Source organism: Anguilla anguilla, chromosome 6, assembly GCF_013347855.1.
Source record: "Anguilla anguilla isolate fAngAng1 chromosome 6, fAngAng1.pri, whole genome shotgun sequence".
NCBI classification, from domain to species: domain Eukaryota; kingdom Metazoa; phylum Chordata; class Actinopteri; order Anguilliformes; family Anguillidae; genus Anguilla; species Anguilla anguilla.
In genome coordinates this window covers 43,836,792-43,851,956 of record NC_049206.1, presented here as the reverse complement: position 1 = coordinate 43,851,956, position 15,165 = coordinate 43,836,792, and the positions used below count along the sequence as shown (strand labels likewise).

Here is a 15,165-nt window from a genome sequence, read left to right as displayed (position 1 = left end):
TTTGGGCGTGAGGACATTTCGGCAGAACTCGGTGCGATGCAGGACCGGACTGTGTTCAGTCAGCCCTTGCTGAAATGCCTCAGCGCCCAGGTGCGATGTGTGAGAAACATGGGGCCCAAAGTGAATGCTGAATGATCAATGCCTCTCAGTGTATATATGACGCATTATGGAGCAGTACTGTTAACATACGAGCTGCACGCCTTCTCTCCTAACCACACAACGTACAGGTCACCGTTGCCCCTCCCACTTCCCCCGCCCCCCCCACTCACGTTCAGCCCCTGCTGGCCAGGGTACGAGGGGTGGGCCGGGCCCAGCAGGTCGGCGCAGTTGGGCGGGTGGGCGGGGCCTCCCTGTTTGGGGGCGGGGCGCCAGGGAAGGGGGGCGGCTCGGCTGCAGGGGTACGAGAAGGAGCGGGACGGGGGCGGGGGCGGGGGCTGGGGGTGGGGGTGGGCGCGGGCGCGGGTCCTCCAGGCCGCCAGCTGCGCGTGGCCGGGCGCGGCGGGGGGGTGGTAGGGCGGCGGCGGAGGGGGCAAAGGGGGGCGGAAGCCGGGCGGCCCGTCCGCGCCCGTCGCCCCGGGGAGCGGGCGGAGGGCCAGGACCGGGCTCTCGTCCCCGAAGCACTCCTCCGGGAAAAACTTGTGCGGGTTCTGAGGGCGGAGGAGGAGAGGAAAAACAGACGCGTAAACGACAAACGGATGCCCGTGCAAACTCCCCCCCGATCCAGACTCCCCGTAAAAAGGCTGTCTGGCGCACTAGCACATTGGGCCACATCACCACAGGCTAATGAAAGACAGGTGAAAGGGGCACGAGAGAGGAAATAAGTGTCTGGTGCTTATCAGCTAATTAATGATAACTAGACTAAAATTATGACTAGACTAAAACTGAAATCCTCTGACGACAATCTGCCAAAACCCCTGAGATGTCTCCTTCCTGTGTAGAGGCTCTGGTGACTCATATCACACTAGGGGCCTGTAAGATTTTTAGTTCAACTACAAATCTTCAATACAGAGGTTGTGCCAAAACGCAATACTTGGGCCCACTGATGAAAGAAAGCCTTAGTTCACAGCTCACAAGACTTCAGTATCACTGTAAAGACTGACAGTGCCATATTGATACAATCAGCCAGGAGAGGGAGAAAGGTGAATGAAACTGACTCGGGAGTGATTAACAAAGCAGAGTTGCTAAGGCATTGTGTGACTCTTGACAGAAACTAATCATCTCACTCACCAATCATCACTGGTACCACTAATCAAATCACAACTAACAGCTTAAAAGAAGGCCAAGACAGACAGTCGGGGTGCATTTTGACTTCGATGCTCCCAGAGTACATGCTACGTGTATTTTCTGTTGCTGCCATATTTTGCCAATAAAGACAGTTTCTACGAAGACCAAGATTTTCTCGTCCGGAACCTTATTTTTTCTTACATTGGCGAGCCAGCCCAACGCGAGCTGAAAAAAAAGAGGGGAGATTCCTGACATCAGCTTCCCATACGGTGAGTATCATCTTTCGTGATACAGCTTCCACTTTTAATTCAGTTTCACGTCTTCAAAGAACCTACAAGGAAAGGAGGTTTCCTGACTGAAATTGTTGGTAGTAGTCTTTGTTTGTAAGGTGCAGTAGAAGTTGCAGGGTTTAAGTCCATTCATTTCTCTAAAACAACAATTCTAAAGCAACTGAATTGCCGACGTACTGGGTATAGGGAACTGTTTGGAATTAACAAGTTACTAACGCAACTTGCCTGTTTCGTGCTTACAAAATCGACAAACTATTCTAAAGTAACAGAATAGGGCCCGACGGACTGTGGCTAGGATTTGTTCGCGACAAGCTGTATATATTCCTAAAGTAATTGGAATAAGAGTTGTTGGTTCGACGTACTGAACCTGTTTTTGTGCTTGCAAATCGACGAACTATTCTAAAGTAACTGAATAGGGCCCGACGGACTGTGGCTAGGATTTGTACGCGACAAGCTATACGTTCCTAAAGTAATTGGAATAGCGTTGTTGGTTCGAGGTACTGAACCATACAGTAGGTGTATAAAATATTCCTAAAGCAACTGGAATATAAAGTTTAATTTTGGTTCAACGCACGGAACCAGGTTGCGGTGATTAACGTATCGTAACGTATTTGGAATTGTTTTTTGGGTTCGAATCAGCAAGCCCGATTGCTGTTTTGGGAAATAGAGGTTTTTGCGCACAGAGGTGGTGCGAGGGTGCTTTCCTAACTCTTTATTAAGTGGGAACAACTGAGAGAATCTATGATAATGGAATCGTTTATTCTTCAGTACATTGCTAAGCACGGCAAATCAGATATGTTGGAGGGAATAGAGAACCAGGAAAAGCCGTATGAATGGGCTGCCTTCCAATTTGATAGGAACACGACCAATAAACTTAGGAAAAAAAGTAAGGTTGCAATGGTTTTGAAAGGCGTCCTTGCTTCTTACAAATTAGGCAATAAAACATTGGATGCTCTCAAAGCAGAGAATGAAAATTTGCGACAGCAAACTGGTGAGCTTCTGACCTCGTTACAAAGCCATCAACTTAACGCGAATTTGAATGCCGAAATCCAGCTAGATCTGCGCAAGGAGGTAGCTCAATTACACATAAAGAACGAGGAGCTCCACTGTGAACTCTATGCTACGCAGACAGAATTAAAAAGCGTACGAGGTACGTGCGATTACTTGTATGAGAAGAATAGTAACGCTCCGGGGAACCGGGTTCGGGAGGAAAGTGACGGCGCGGTTTGGAGTGACGCACAAAATACAGGTTTACCTCTGGTGGGGGATGGCAGTTCGTTACGTACCCTAAAATTCCCCGTAGCGCCAGTTCACGAGACCACTACTATTATACCGGGGGAAGGGGGAAACAGAGTAACCACTACAACCACTGTAAAGCCGCTGTCTCCGAGCGAGATTGAGGCTCTCGTAAAAAGTATTGGTGCATTTGTTCCCTCAAAGCGAGATCCGGTAGAGTTTCTTGCGAATTTGGAACGTATGGTCGGCCTACATAGATTGACTGATGTTGACGCATGTGTCATTTTGTCTGCTTGTTTACCCCATGCTCTTGCTAGTGCGCTTCCACTGGACATACAAAATCGGGAGGCCAACCAACAACGCAGAAAAACGGGGTTGTTGGACATTTTGGGCACTCGTGCTGTGGATTGGGAAAAGATAAGGGAAGTAGTGATGTGTCCTTCTGAACACCCGGCCGCATATGCGGCGCGCCTATGGGAAGCCTTTTCGTCTTATAGTGGCATCGCTGGTTTAACACAACAGGATCCCGCATTCAAATCCGCATTGATTGCACAAAGCGATTTGAATACTCGGAGGGCTTTGGCGCTACATATAGATTCGCATGCCGCATACGCAGATATCGTAGCAAAAATGACACAGCTATATAACATGAATCTCAGCATTAACCAATCTAGAAAGCAACCAGTGGCTGCACTGGCCGAGACCACATCACGCCCGAATCATACTCGTAAATCGGTGTCGTGGAAAAATGAAGGTTATGTGCCGGAGGATGTGAGACAAGCGAGGGGTGAAAGGCCCCCCTTGTTTAACCCAAACGGGGTAATTTTATGTTATGCTTGTGGAAAGGAAGGACATATTGCCAGGGAATGCAACTCAACATTAAAAAGAACATCTCCATATTCGGAGATTAGCAAACAGCTCAGTGAAATGCAGTCGGTTTTACAAGAACTGAGCGCCGAAAACGCTGAATTGCGCGCAGCTAATAAGGGGATGGGATCGAAATGTGCTAATGCTTCAGCATAGGGGTTCCAGGCCTCCGTGAACCACATTGCACCTTTGGAACGAGATACCTATGGTAGGCCAATTGTAAATGTTGCTGTTGGAGGCCGATGCAACAGTTGGCTAGTGGATTCTGGTGCTTCCTTGTCAATTATACACTCAGATAGTCACCCTCGCAATCCCACGAATACAATTACTCTGGAAGGTTTTGATGGTACAGTGTCTATTGCTTCTCAGTCGGACAGTTTGGCTTTTCGAATTGGCAGTGATTCTTTTAATGCTAAGGCTTGGTTCAGTACAACTGGTGATGCTCGCAATATTTTGGGATCAGACATAATGAAGAGGCGGGGATACATAATCGATTATGGCAATAATTGTATTTGGCGCAATACTCAGAGTGGGGATGATTTAGTCGAAATTTCTGATGTGCATGCGGTGTTTGCTATTAAGAAGGCAGAGGATTATGATTTGGATAGCTTGTTGTCACATGATGATACCCAGCTATCAGACCTGTTAGGACAACACAGAGGGGCTTTCGCTAAAAGCAAGCATGATTGTGGTCGCATTGATCCGGGTGTCATAGAGGTGAATGTGCAGGGGCGGGACCCACCCCCTCTCAGACAGTACAGCTACCCGAATGAAGCAAACCCCTATGTGCAGAGTGCAATTGACTCCCTACTTGAACAAGGTATCATTAGGCCGTGCTTATCTCCATGCCTAGCTCCTATATGGCCTGTACGTAAACCGGATAACTCATGGCGTTTATGTATTGACTATAGGGAACTCAACAAGTGCACCCCCACATGTGCGCCTGTGGTAGCTGCCACACCTGATGTTCTAGCATCCCTTCTCCCAGAAGCTAACTATTATTCTGCCCTAGATGTCTCCAATGGTTTCTGGTCCATCCCACTGCATCCTGATTGCCAATACAAATTTGCATTCAAATTTAAAAATACCCAATACACTTGGAATGTGCTTCCACAAGGTTTTGCTAACTCACCGACATTATTCCACCAGTGTTTGGCAAATGTGCTAGGTGCTTTTTCTAGACCAGAATGTCTCATTCAGTATGTTGATGACCTATTGTTGCAGACTGCAACAAGGGAGGAGCATGTCAGTTTACTTGCAGAACTGCTTCACCTCCTTGAAGAAGCAGGAATCAAATTGAATCCCAAGAAAGCGCAACTTCTCAAATCGGAAGTAACTTATTTGGGCATTAAAATTACCAAAGGGGGGCGCACTCCTGATCCACACAAGGTAGAGATTATTCAGCGACTTCCAGTTCCAGTTTCAGTCACAGCTTTAAGATCATTTTTGGGGATAGTCGGATTTTGTAGGGACTTTATTGAAGGCTTTGCTAATATTGCTAGACCGCTTAACTCCTTACTTTCGGGGAAAAAGAAAAAGTCTGATGCTTTGGATTGGGGTCCAGAACATCAAACGGCATTTGAAAAATTGAAAGATGCGCTAATTAAAGCTCCTGCATTGCGTAATCCAGACAGATCACAGCCATTTATTTTGCAGACCGCAGCCACTGAGGAAGCTCTATCAGCAGTTCTGTTGCAGGAAGTTCAGGAGAATCTGCGGCCCATTGCATATGCCTCCCGTGTGCTCTCTCCGGTTGAGAAAGCATTTGACTCATGTAACAGGCACCTTTTGGCAGTTCATTGGGGAATGTCCCATTTCGAGTACATTTACGGCTTTAATGAAGTGACACTCCATACTCCCCATACACCCCTTCAGCTTCTTTTGAATGGCAAAGTGAAAGGAGTATCTAATTCAAGATTAGCACGATGGACTTTGGATCTGGGTTCCAAAAATTTGAAAACTGTGTACAAATCTTCATGCATGTTACCCCGTACACTTCTCTATGAAGGTGACCCTCACACTTGTGACACTAAACCTGTCCAGCCTCTGGACAGTGTCTTTGAAGTGTGCGCTATAGAAGGAGCCATTGATGTATATGTGGACGGGTCCCGATATTGGCAGGATGGTCAGTATCATACTGGCTTTGCGATTCATTCGGACAATGGGGATTTCCTTTACAGATGTCCATCTCATTTCTCAGCTCAGAAAGCAGAAATTTCAGCAGTCCTACAGACCTTTTCAGTTTTTCCAGATTCAGACTTAAACATCTTTTCAGACTCTGCATTTGTTGTTAACTCTCTCACTGAGTATTTACCCATTTGGCAGAAAAGGGGCTTCACCAGCGCTGATGGCCAACCTTTAAAACAGGTCGGACCCATACAGGCTTTGTGGACAGCAGCCAAGTCCTGTACACATAAGGTTGCTCTATTAAAGGTGAAAGCCCATCAGAAGAAAGGAGTAAGCCAACATGGAGATGGTAATTTAGCTGTGGACGAGCTAGCAAAGAAAGCAGCTGTAGCAGGGAGACCATTCCATGTTCTGGAACCGGAACCAGAACTAGTTGCTGTGGTAAACGTCAGGGAACCGACAGACCTTAAGGTTGCGCAGCAACGGGATCCAGTTTTGCGGGAAGCAATCAAGCAGAAACAGAATGGGGAGGCAATTTTGGAGGGCCCATTGACTCTGTTTGATGCACAACTCCTGGTCCATGATTGCATGCTGTTGTACACTGGAAATGACATTCCAGTATGGATCCCACCCACAGAATTGCGGAATGATATTTTGTATCATATCCACAATCAGGGGGGGCACTTAGGTATAGAAAAAACAAAAGACCGATTAAAAAAACATGTTTTGGTGGCCAGACGTTGACAAAAATGTGAAAGATTATTGCACAAATTGTTTAACCTGTGCCCAGATTAATCCATCACCAGTGAAAAGGAAAGGGCGACTGAGGCCCACGTGTCTAGCCGAAGGACCGTGGACAAATTTGCAGATCGATTATGTAGGTCCACTCCCTGCAGCTAGAGGAGGCTACAGGTACATTCTCATCATAATAGATACATTCACTAAATGGATAGAGGCGTTCCCAATTAAGTCCGATACCGCATCCGCCACAGCCCGGGTATTATGGGAACAAGTCTACTGTAGATGGGGTCTGCCACTTAGCCTGGAAAGTGACAGAGGCACGCATTTCACAGGAAAAATTCATACAGACTTGGCAAAACTACTTGGGATAAAGCACCAACTACACATAGCTCACCATCCACAGTCTTCAGGCGGGGTTGAACGAACAAACAGAACACTCAAAACCGCATTGAGAAAAATGGTATTGGAAAATGGCACCAATTGGGCTCAAAATCTCCCTAGTATTTTGATGTCTGTGCGAGGGGTTGTTCACAAAAGCACAGGATACAGCCCCCATGAATTGATGACAGGGAGGGGAATGCGAATGCCAGAACATCTGCTACTAGAGGTGCCGAGACCCATGATAGAGGGATGGGCGACTGAAACCTTTCTGAAAAACCTCTGTTCTTCTTTACCTGCTATGTACCAGCAAGCGGCTCAACAGATTGGCTCGATTCAGAAATACAACAAAATGTATTATGACCAACATGTCAGTGAGCAAAAATTTGAGCCGGGAGATGAGGTAATGGTAAAGAATTACCATCATGCTGGGCCATGGTCAGCTAACTGGAAGGGCCCATACACAGTCATTGACAAATGTGGAGAAACTGTATATAAAGTCCAGTACAAGGCAACAGCACGACGAACCACAAACAAATGGTTTCATGTGGATCAGTTAAAATTCTACAAAAGAACAGAGAATAACTGATCGCACGTCATGTTTGTGTCTGTCTAAATGTTGGGGGGGTGGGCACTGATTTTTGTGTACACTTTTATTTTTTTCAGATCAAGCAGGAAGATAGGAAAAGAACGAAGATGCGAGGGAGTGTCCTAATGTTGATATTGCCGATGACAGTGGCGATGCTCCAGGAATGCCCAGAACAGCAACCCGCTCCCCAGTCAGGCATAGTGACAAGACCATATCCTGGAATCCTGATCAACAACGTCCAGTGGGTCCATGTACCAGTCCTGGTGAACCTGACAGCGTGGTCTCCAGATGTTGATGAGCTGTGCAAAGGAGAGAGTGTGGCTGACATCTACAAGGACCTATTGACAACGGCGTTTCTGAAGTACCATGGTGCGGTGGCAACCAGGTCATCAATGGAAAAACAGGCAGAGGGGCCCCAAACTCCACATTCAACGGGAACCCCAGTAGGGCGGAAATTATTGGGGTTCATGGACAGTGCACTTAGCGCAACTGGAGCTGGGTTGGGAGTGTCTAACTGGATGGACAGTCAACTTTTAAGGAAGAATGAGGGAAAATTGAAGGAATTAATTGGTTCACAAGTTCTCCAAACAGATGCGTACTTGCAGGAAGGACTGATGGAGGAGAAGACGACGGTAAACAACATCCATACCATTGCAACTGCACTATCAATTATCACTCAGAAGACCAGGAAAGCTTTTAACCGCATGCAAAAAGAACTATACTGTGCACAATTTTCATCCATTAGGCAACAAGAGATTTCACATATTCTACAAGAAGTGTTAGCAGGGAGAATGCCATCAACGCTTTTTACAGAGGAAGTAATCATGAAATGGTTTGGCCTGAAAAATTGTTTCAAAACAAAGGTGGACAACTTAAAGACCTTCCTGAACAATGTGGGAAGATGCAAATTGCCCATCCCTTACAGCTACCTTCTACAAATGAGCAAAGTTTCTTCGCATCCTCTTCCTGCAGGATTTTACAGCCCTCTCGACTATGGCCCCTTGATGGAAGGAATTCATTTACCTTTCTCTCCCCAAGGGGGGAAACCTTCCAAATCCACTGAAAGGATCCCACCAATGCAGATCCTGAAATGGTGGAACGAAACTGTTTTTAACAACATACATGATAAATCATGGGCCTGTTCTGCGGGGAATAGTCTTAATCAGTTTGGGTGTCACATGAGACAGATGTATGCAATGACCTTGACAGTTTCCATACCCATTTTTCAGCCAGAACAAGTGTTTAAGAAAATCGTTCAGGTAGATAACATAGGAGTGTTGCAGGACAATGTTCTTAAAGAAAGGAAAGACCTACCCAGGCTTATCGCGCAACTGAAATCAGGGGAATGGAGAGCTTTGAATACTGGTTGTTGCGATAAAACTACGTTTGGTTTCTTTTGTGAATGCGATGCTCTAGGAAAACAGCCACTTTGTGGATTAGCCCAGACAGACCAGACAATCTGCGAGATACATCTGACTCATATCCCAAATAATCTAACCAGAGTAGTTATGATCGGACAAAAGGCATGCATTACCACTACACACAGACACTTCTCCATCAATGTCAATGACAGTTTGCAATCCTGTCCAATCAATTCCACATCATTTTGTATTACACCCCGCACATCTTGGTCCATAGGAAACTACCTCTTCCCATATGTTAATACATCACAGCAAACAATTTATGCCAAACCAGAGGAAGAACTAGGATTTGTTGAAGACATCCCTGAATTTGATTTTGCACTCCCTCAGCTGGACAATTTACTTATGTCCTTGATGCAGAGAAAGGATAGCCATATCATTAAAGTGCAACAGGAGTTACAGGCAAAGGATGAGGCATTAATCTATCAAATGCACGATGGTGATTTAGACATTGCATACTCAGGATTTGGTTGGGAAATTTCATTCAAAATAGCTGTCAGTATCTGTTTCCTGCTCATCCTATGTCAGAGCATAATAATGTATTGTATGTGTGCTATCCTGAAACGACAGGTTACCATTCACTCAAGTGGTAGTCTTAGACAAGCACCTTGGTTGGTTTAGGCAATCTCTTGTCAGATATTTATGTACAAAGACACCATCATCATTTCAATTACCAAAAAAAAAAAAAAAAAAAAAAAAAAAAAAAAAAGTATTATTATTTTTATTATTTTTGTTATTGATATTGATATCATAAAAAAAAAAAAAAAAATTAAAAAAAAAAAAAAAAAAAAAAAAAAAAAAAAAAAAAAAAAAAAAAAAAAAAAAAATTATTATTATTTTTGTTATTGATATTGATATCAATATTAAAAAAAAAAAAAAAAAAAAAAAAAAAAAAAAAAAAAGGCAGGTTATCTACAACACTGCATAGAAAGCAATGTTTATTCATTATCATTGTTTCACTGTTATGACCACCCTGTACTGTCTGGCCAAATGTCCATTTTTTTTTTCCTTCACCCATTTTGTTTTTTTGTTTTAAATGCATCTTTTCCCCCACCACTCATTACACTGATTGTCACACAGCAAGCATTATCATACACCATTCGCATCACACCAGGTTTTTCTTAAAGCACACATATCTCCTCCCAACAAATATCATTTCAAAACACCCACTTCTTCACACATGTATTGGTTTCTTATGCTTGTTGAATACTTTCATGGTCGGGTTTGGTTACCTCTCTCTCTCTCCTGGTTGTAAGTCAGTAATGGATTAGAAGTCACAGTGTGGTTGGTCTGTGACTGGGACAAGGCAGCAAAAGCTTTCATGGGACCTAGGCGTGTGAGGCACAGTAATAGTCCAATGGCGAGGGGTGTATCCCGAGATGAGGGCATCACCCAGAGGCCATCAGCAGTTGAGAGCGACCCGCTGGGAGGGTATCCGGAGAGGCATGTGAGTAAAGGATGCTCTATGCCATACCAAGAAACCATACTGCTGGACTAACCGCAAGAGTATCCAAATGAGTGATGGTCCATGTTCGCAAATAAACCATCAAAGGGGGGATATGTAAGATTTTTAGTTCAACTACAAATCTTCAATACAGAGGTTGTGCCAAAACGCAATACTTGGGCCCACTGATGAAAGAAAGCCTTAGTTCACAGCTCACAAGACTTCAGTATCACTGTAAAGACTGACAGTGCCATATTGATACAATCAGCCAGGAGAGGGAGAAAGGTGAATGAAACTGACTCGGGAGTGATTAACAAAGCAGAGTTGCTAAGGCATTGTGTGACTCTTGACAGAAACTAATCATCTCACTCACCAATCATCACTGGTACCACTAATCAAATCACAACTAACAGCTTAAAAGAAGGCCAAGACAGACAGTCGGGGTGCATTTTGACTTCGATGCTCCCAGAGTACATGCTACGTGTATTTTCTGTTGCTGCCATATTTTGCCAATAAAGACAGTTTCTACGAAGACCAAGATTTTCTCGTCCGGAACCTTATTTTTTCTTACAGGCCTGATTGACTAAGAACAACGCACACACAAAAACAGTAACACAACCAATGCAAAACAAATACCATGACCAATCACTGGTTACGTTACTGGTTTTGCACATGCTAAAAGTCTTAGTAAATCAGGCACTGTCCATATAACGCATATAACCATCCAGTTGACGCATGTAAATGGTAAATGGACTGCATTTATATAGCGCTTTTATCCAAAGCGCTTTACAATTGATGCCTCTCATTCGCCAGAGCAGTTAGGGGTTAGGGGTTAGGTGTCTTGCTCAAGGACACTTCAACACACCCAGGGCGGGGTTTGAACCGGCAACCCTGCAACTGCCAGACAATCGGTCTTACCACCTGAGCTATGTCGCCCCGCATGTGTGCCTACAGTCTGTTGATGGGACATACACAACACTTCCAAAAGTATGTGGACCCTTCTAATTAGCGGGTTCAGCTATTTCGGGCACAACCATTGCTAACAGGTGCATAAACCCAAGCATACAGCCATCCAACCTCCGTCTGGCTAACGCTGGCAGAAGAACGGGTCGCACCGAAGAGCAGTGACTTTCAACGCGGCACTCGTAGAACGCCACCTTTCCGACAAGTTGGTTCATCGAATCTCTGCCCTGCTTGAGCTGCCCCAGTTGACTGTAAAGCGTGGTTATTGTGAAGCGGAATTGTAACAGGAGTAACAACAGCTCAGCCACGAAGCGGTAGGCCACACGAGCTATCCAGACGACCTCCGGAAACAACGTCAGCACAAGAACCGTTTGCCGCGGCCTTCGTGAAATGGGTTCCCGTGGCCGAACAGCTGCGCGCGAGCCCAAGATCACCGCGCGCAACGCCAAGCGTCGGCTGGAGCGGTGTAAATGGTAAATGGACTGCATTTATATAGCGCTTTTATCCAAAGCACTTTACAATTGATGCCTCTCATTCGCCAGAGCAGTTAGGGGTTAGGGGTTAGGTGTCTTGCTCAAGGACACTTCGACACGCCCAGGGCGGGGTTTGAACCGGCAACCCTCCGACTGCCAGACAATCGCTCTTACCCTCCTGAGCTATGTCGCCCCCCCTAAAGCACACTGCCGTTGGACTCCGGAGCAGTGGAAACGCGTTCTCTCGAGCGATGAATCACGCTTCGCCGTCAGGCAGTCCAACGGATGAATCTGGGTTTTGGTGGAATGCATACTGCAAACTGTACTGGCCCGAATAGCGTCAACTGTAAAATTTGGTGGAGGGGGAATAATGGTCTGGGGCTGTTCTCCATGGTTTGGGCTAGGCTCCCTTTGTTATGCTAGTGAGCTAGTGATGCTCTTGTGGCCAAATGGAAGCGAATGCCCGCAGCCATGTTCCAAAATCTAGAGTGAAGGCCGTTACAACAGCAAAGGGGAGGACCGACTCCATATTAACGCCCATGGTTTTGGTATGAGATGTTCGACAAGTACGTATGGGTGTGATGTTCTGGCGTCCACATACTTTTGGAAATGTAGTGCATTTAGGCAATTTCTTTAACGCTCTCAGCGTAAAAGATGTCCACTTTAATGGACAAATTGTGATTTAAAACGTCACGTTTTTAAACGACAGCCATTAAATGTGTCTCAAATAAGCTGCGTCGATGGGAGCGGTGGGGCGGGGCAGGACGGGAGAAGGCCACCGCTTGAGCCCGAGAGGCTTCCAGGACCTTGGACAGCGCCGGCCTAATGCGGACGGACGGGCAGCCGAGGACGGCCTCCCCTCTCGGTCACTCCAAACCCGGGAGACCGACAAATACAAACGGGCCTCGTACTCAACACTGGACAAGCTGCTCTTCAAACCTGCTCTTCTCCGTGACGTTCTGAATCGTATCGAATTCCATCGGCTTGAAGGCGACATAGCTCAGGAGGGTAAGTGTCGAAGTGTCCTCGAGCAAGACGCCTAACCCCTAACTGCTCTGGCGAATGAGAGGCACCGATTGTAAAGCGCTTTGGATAAAAGCGCTATATAAATGCAGTCCATTTACCAAGAAGGGTAATAAAAAGCTATGTGCCAATGCATCAGTTTCTTCTGGTTGTTGTACGCTAGCTGTAATGCTCTCTGTGTAAACGTGATCACACCGAATGTAAAATATGCGTAATAACTTGTTGGGAATGGCAGATCGCCAATCAATCAATGGCAGATCGCCAATCAATCGCTCATTGATTCCTCAGAAGGCGGAACCGCGGATTTAAAAGGGGCGGGTTTTTTGCGCGGAACGGGGGCGGGTCTCAGCCCCTCGGCCCCTCCCCCTCCCCCCCTCTCACCTGCAGCAGCTCGGCCGCCCCGTCGGGCAGGCCGAACTCGCGCAGCACGCGCAGCTGCAGGGCGCGGCTGACGCTCGCCCCCTCGCCGCAGTTGAGGGCGTACGCCCGCTGAGCCGGCTCCGCGCGACGCAGCTCCTGCAGGCGCGACGTCATCTGCTTCACCACCGCCAGCCGGGGCACTGAGAGGGGCGAGAGAGGGAGAGAGGGGAGAGAGGGAGAGAGAGAGAGAGAGAGAGAGAGGGAGAGAGAGGGAGAGGGGGAGAGAGAGAGAGAGAGAAGAGTGAGGGGGGAGAGAGGGAGAGGGGGATAGAGGGAGAGAAAAGGGGAAAAGAGAGAGAGGGAGAGAGAGAGAGAGAGAGGGAGAGAGAGAGGGAGAGAGCGAGAGAGAGAGAGAGAGAGAGAGAGAGAGAGAGAGAGAGAGAGAGAGAGAGAGAGAGAGAGAGAGGGAGAGGGGGAGAGAGAGAGAGAGAGAAGAGTGAGGGGGGAGAGAGGGAGAGGGGGATAGAGGGAGAGAAAAGGGGAAAAGAGAGAGAGGGAGAGAGAGAGAGAGAGAGGGAGAGAGAGAGGGAGAGAAAGAGAGAAGAGTGAGGGGGGAGAGAGGGAGAGGGGGATAGAGGGAGAGAAAAGGGGGAAAAGAGAGAGAGAGAGAGAAGAGTGAGGGGGGAGAGAGAGAGAGAGGGAGACAAAGAGAGAAGAGTGAGGGGGGAGAGGGAGAGAGAGAGAGAGGGAGACAAAGAGAGAAGAGTGAGGGGGGAGAGGGAGAGAGAGAGAGAGGGAGACAAAGAGAGAAGAGTGAGGGGGGAGAGGGAGACAAAGAGGGGGATGAAGGGAGAAAGAGAGAAGAGGAACGGGGAAAGTAAGAGAGAGGAAAGAGTGAGGGGGACAAGAGGATGAGAGAGAGACCGAGGGAAGAAAGGGGTAAGAGAGAGGGGGAAGAAGATGAGGGGAAAAGAGAGGGAAGATGAGAAGAGAAGGATAGAGAGAGGGAAGAGAGGGAGAGAGAAAGAGGATAAGGGGAAGAGAGAGAGGGGAGAGGGAAGAGGAGGGGGTAGGACAGGGAGTGAATTTAAGGAAAAGAGGAGAGGCAGAGATGGAGGGAGAAGCAGACAGTGGAAGAATAAGATTGAGAGATGAGGAAAAGACAAATGGAGTGAAGCAGAAAGAGAGACCGCAGCCAAGAGAAGCAATCAGGGATGGAGGGAATAGAAAGGGAGAGAAAAGCGGTAGCAGAGAGACGGAGAGCACGAGAGAGAAAACGCAAAGGGAGAGAAGATGGGAAAGCAGTCATTGGGGATGGAGGGAGGAAAGGAGGGAAAGGAGACATTTTGCAAAGTGAAGAGCAACAAAAAAAATATTATTTTCTGGAAAAACGCCACACGGTTAATTGAATTGCTTTGAAACTGTCCATTAAGCGAGTCGACGATAATTAATCCAGAAATAGAAGGCCTAAATATAATACAGCATGAACCCAATCACGAGGCAATCCCTGAACACAAACACAGGGTCCTGAAGGCAATCCCTGAACACAAACACAGGGTCCTGAAGGCAATCCCTGAACACAAACACAGGGCAGTACGTTCTTCTCGCCCCATCATTAAAGGCTTCCTGTAACAGGACCACACGGCCGTCGTTCTGATGCCCACCTGGTATCTCATTGGCCACCACGGAGGGCGGGGCTACGGTCTGGCCGCCCGGGGTTTGCTGGTGGTTGATCATGTGACAGCACTGGGGGGCGGCGTTGTTGACCATGTAGAGGGTGTCGGGCACGTTGGACATGCGCACCATGCGCAGACGCACCAGGTCCGTCTGCTCCACCATCAGCTCGTCCAGCGCAGCCTGCCGTTTTTGGAGAGGGAGAGGGAGGGGGCGGGGAGAGTCAGAGGTTCCGCCCACCAGCCCATTCCATACTGTGGCCACCGATCCCTCAGACTGGCTCAATCAAGTGTCAATCATGTCAGTTACGCCATACATGCAATGCAGTTGCATGATACATGCAAACACAAACACA

The 15,165-nt window shown here is 47.2% G+C and overlaps 2 protein-coding genes across 2 annotated transcripts in view; one reads left to right on the top strand and one right to left on the bottom strand.

The window, feature by feature from the left end:
- LOC118230192 (BTB/POZ domain-containing protein 7-like) overlaps positions 1-15,165 on the bottom strand; it is a 65,168-nt gene that overhangs the window by 6,765 nt on the left and 43,238 nt on the right. The window contains exons 8-10 of the mRNA XM_035423004.1: positions 14,801-14,993; positions 13,158-13,336; positions 270-647 (exon numbers count right to left, since the gene is read on the bottom strand). Coding sequence (XP_035278895.1) covers positions 270-647; positions 13,158-13,336; positions 14,801-14,993 — 750 coding nt within the window. The remainder of the gene's footprint in view (positions 1-269; positions 648-13,157; positions 13,337-14,800; positions 14,994-15,165) is intronic.
- On the top strand, positions 978-9,557 carry LOC118229760. The gene is made up of 2 exons (XM_035422080.1): positions 978-1,493; positions 7,530-9,557. Exon 2 carries the CDS (start codon positions 7,560-7,562, stop codon positions 9,492-9,494), a length of 1,935 nt encoding a protein of 644 aa, XP_035277971.1. The 5' UTR covers positions 978-1,493; positions 7,530-7,559; the 3' UTR covers positions 9,495-9,557.

Bases quoted from the DNA above. Each gene is read 5' to 3' on its own strand.
- LOC118229760 (XM_035422080.1), top strand. From the start codon at position 7,560: ATGCGAGGGAGTGTCCTAATGTTGATATTGCCGATGACAGTGGCGATG.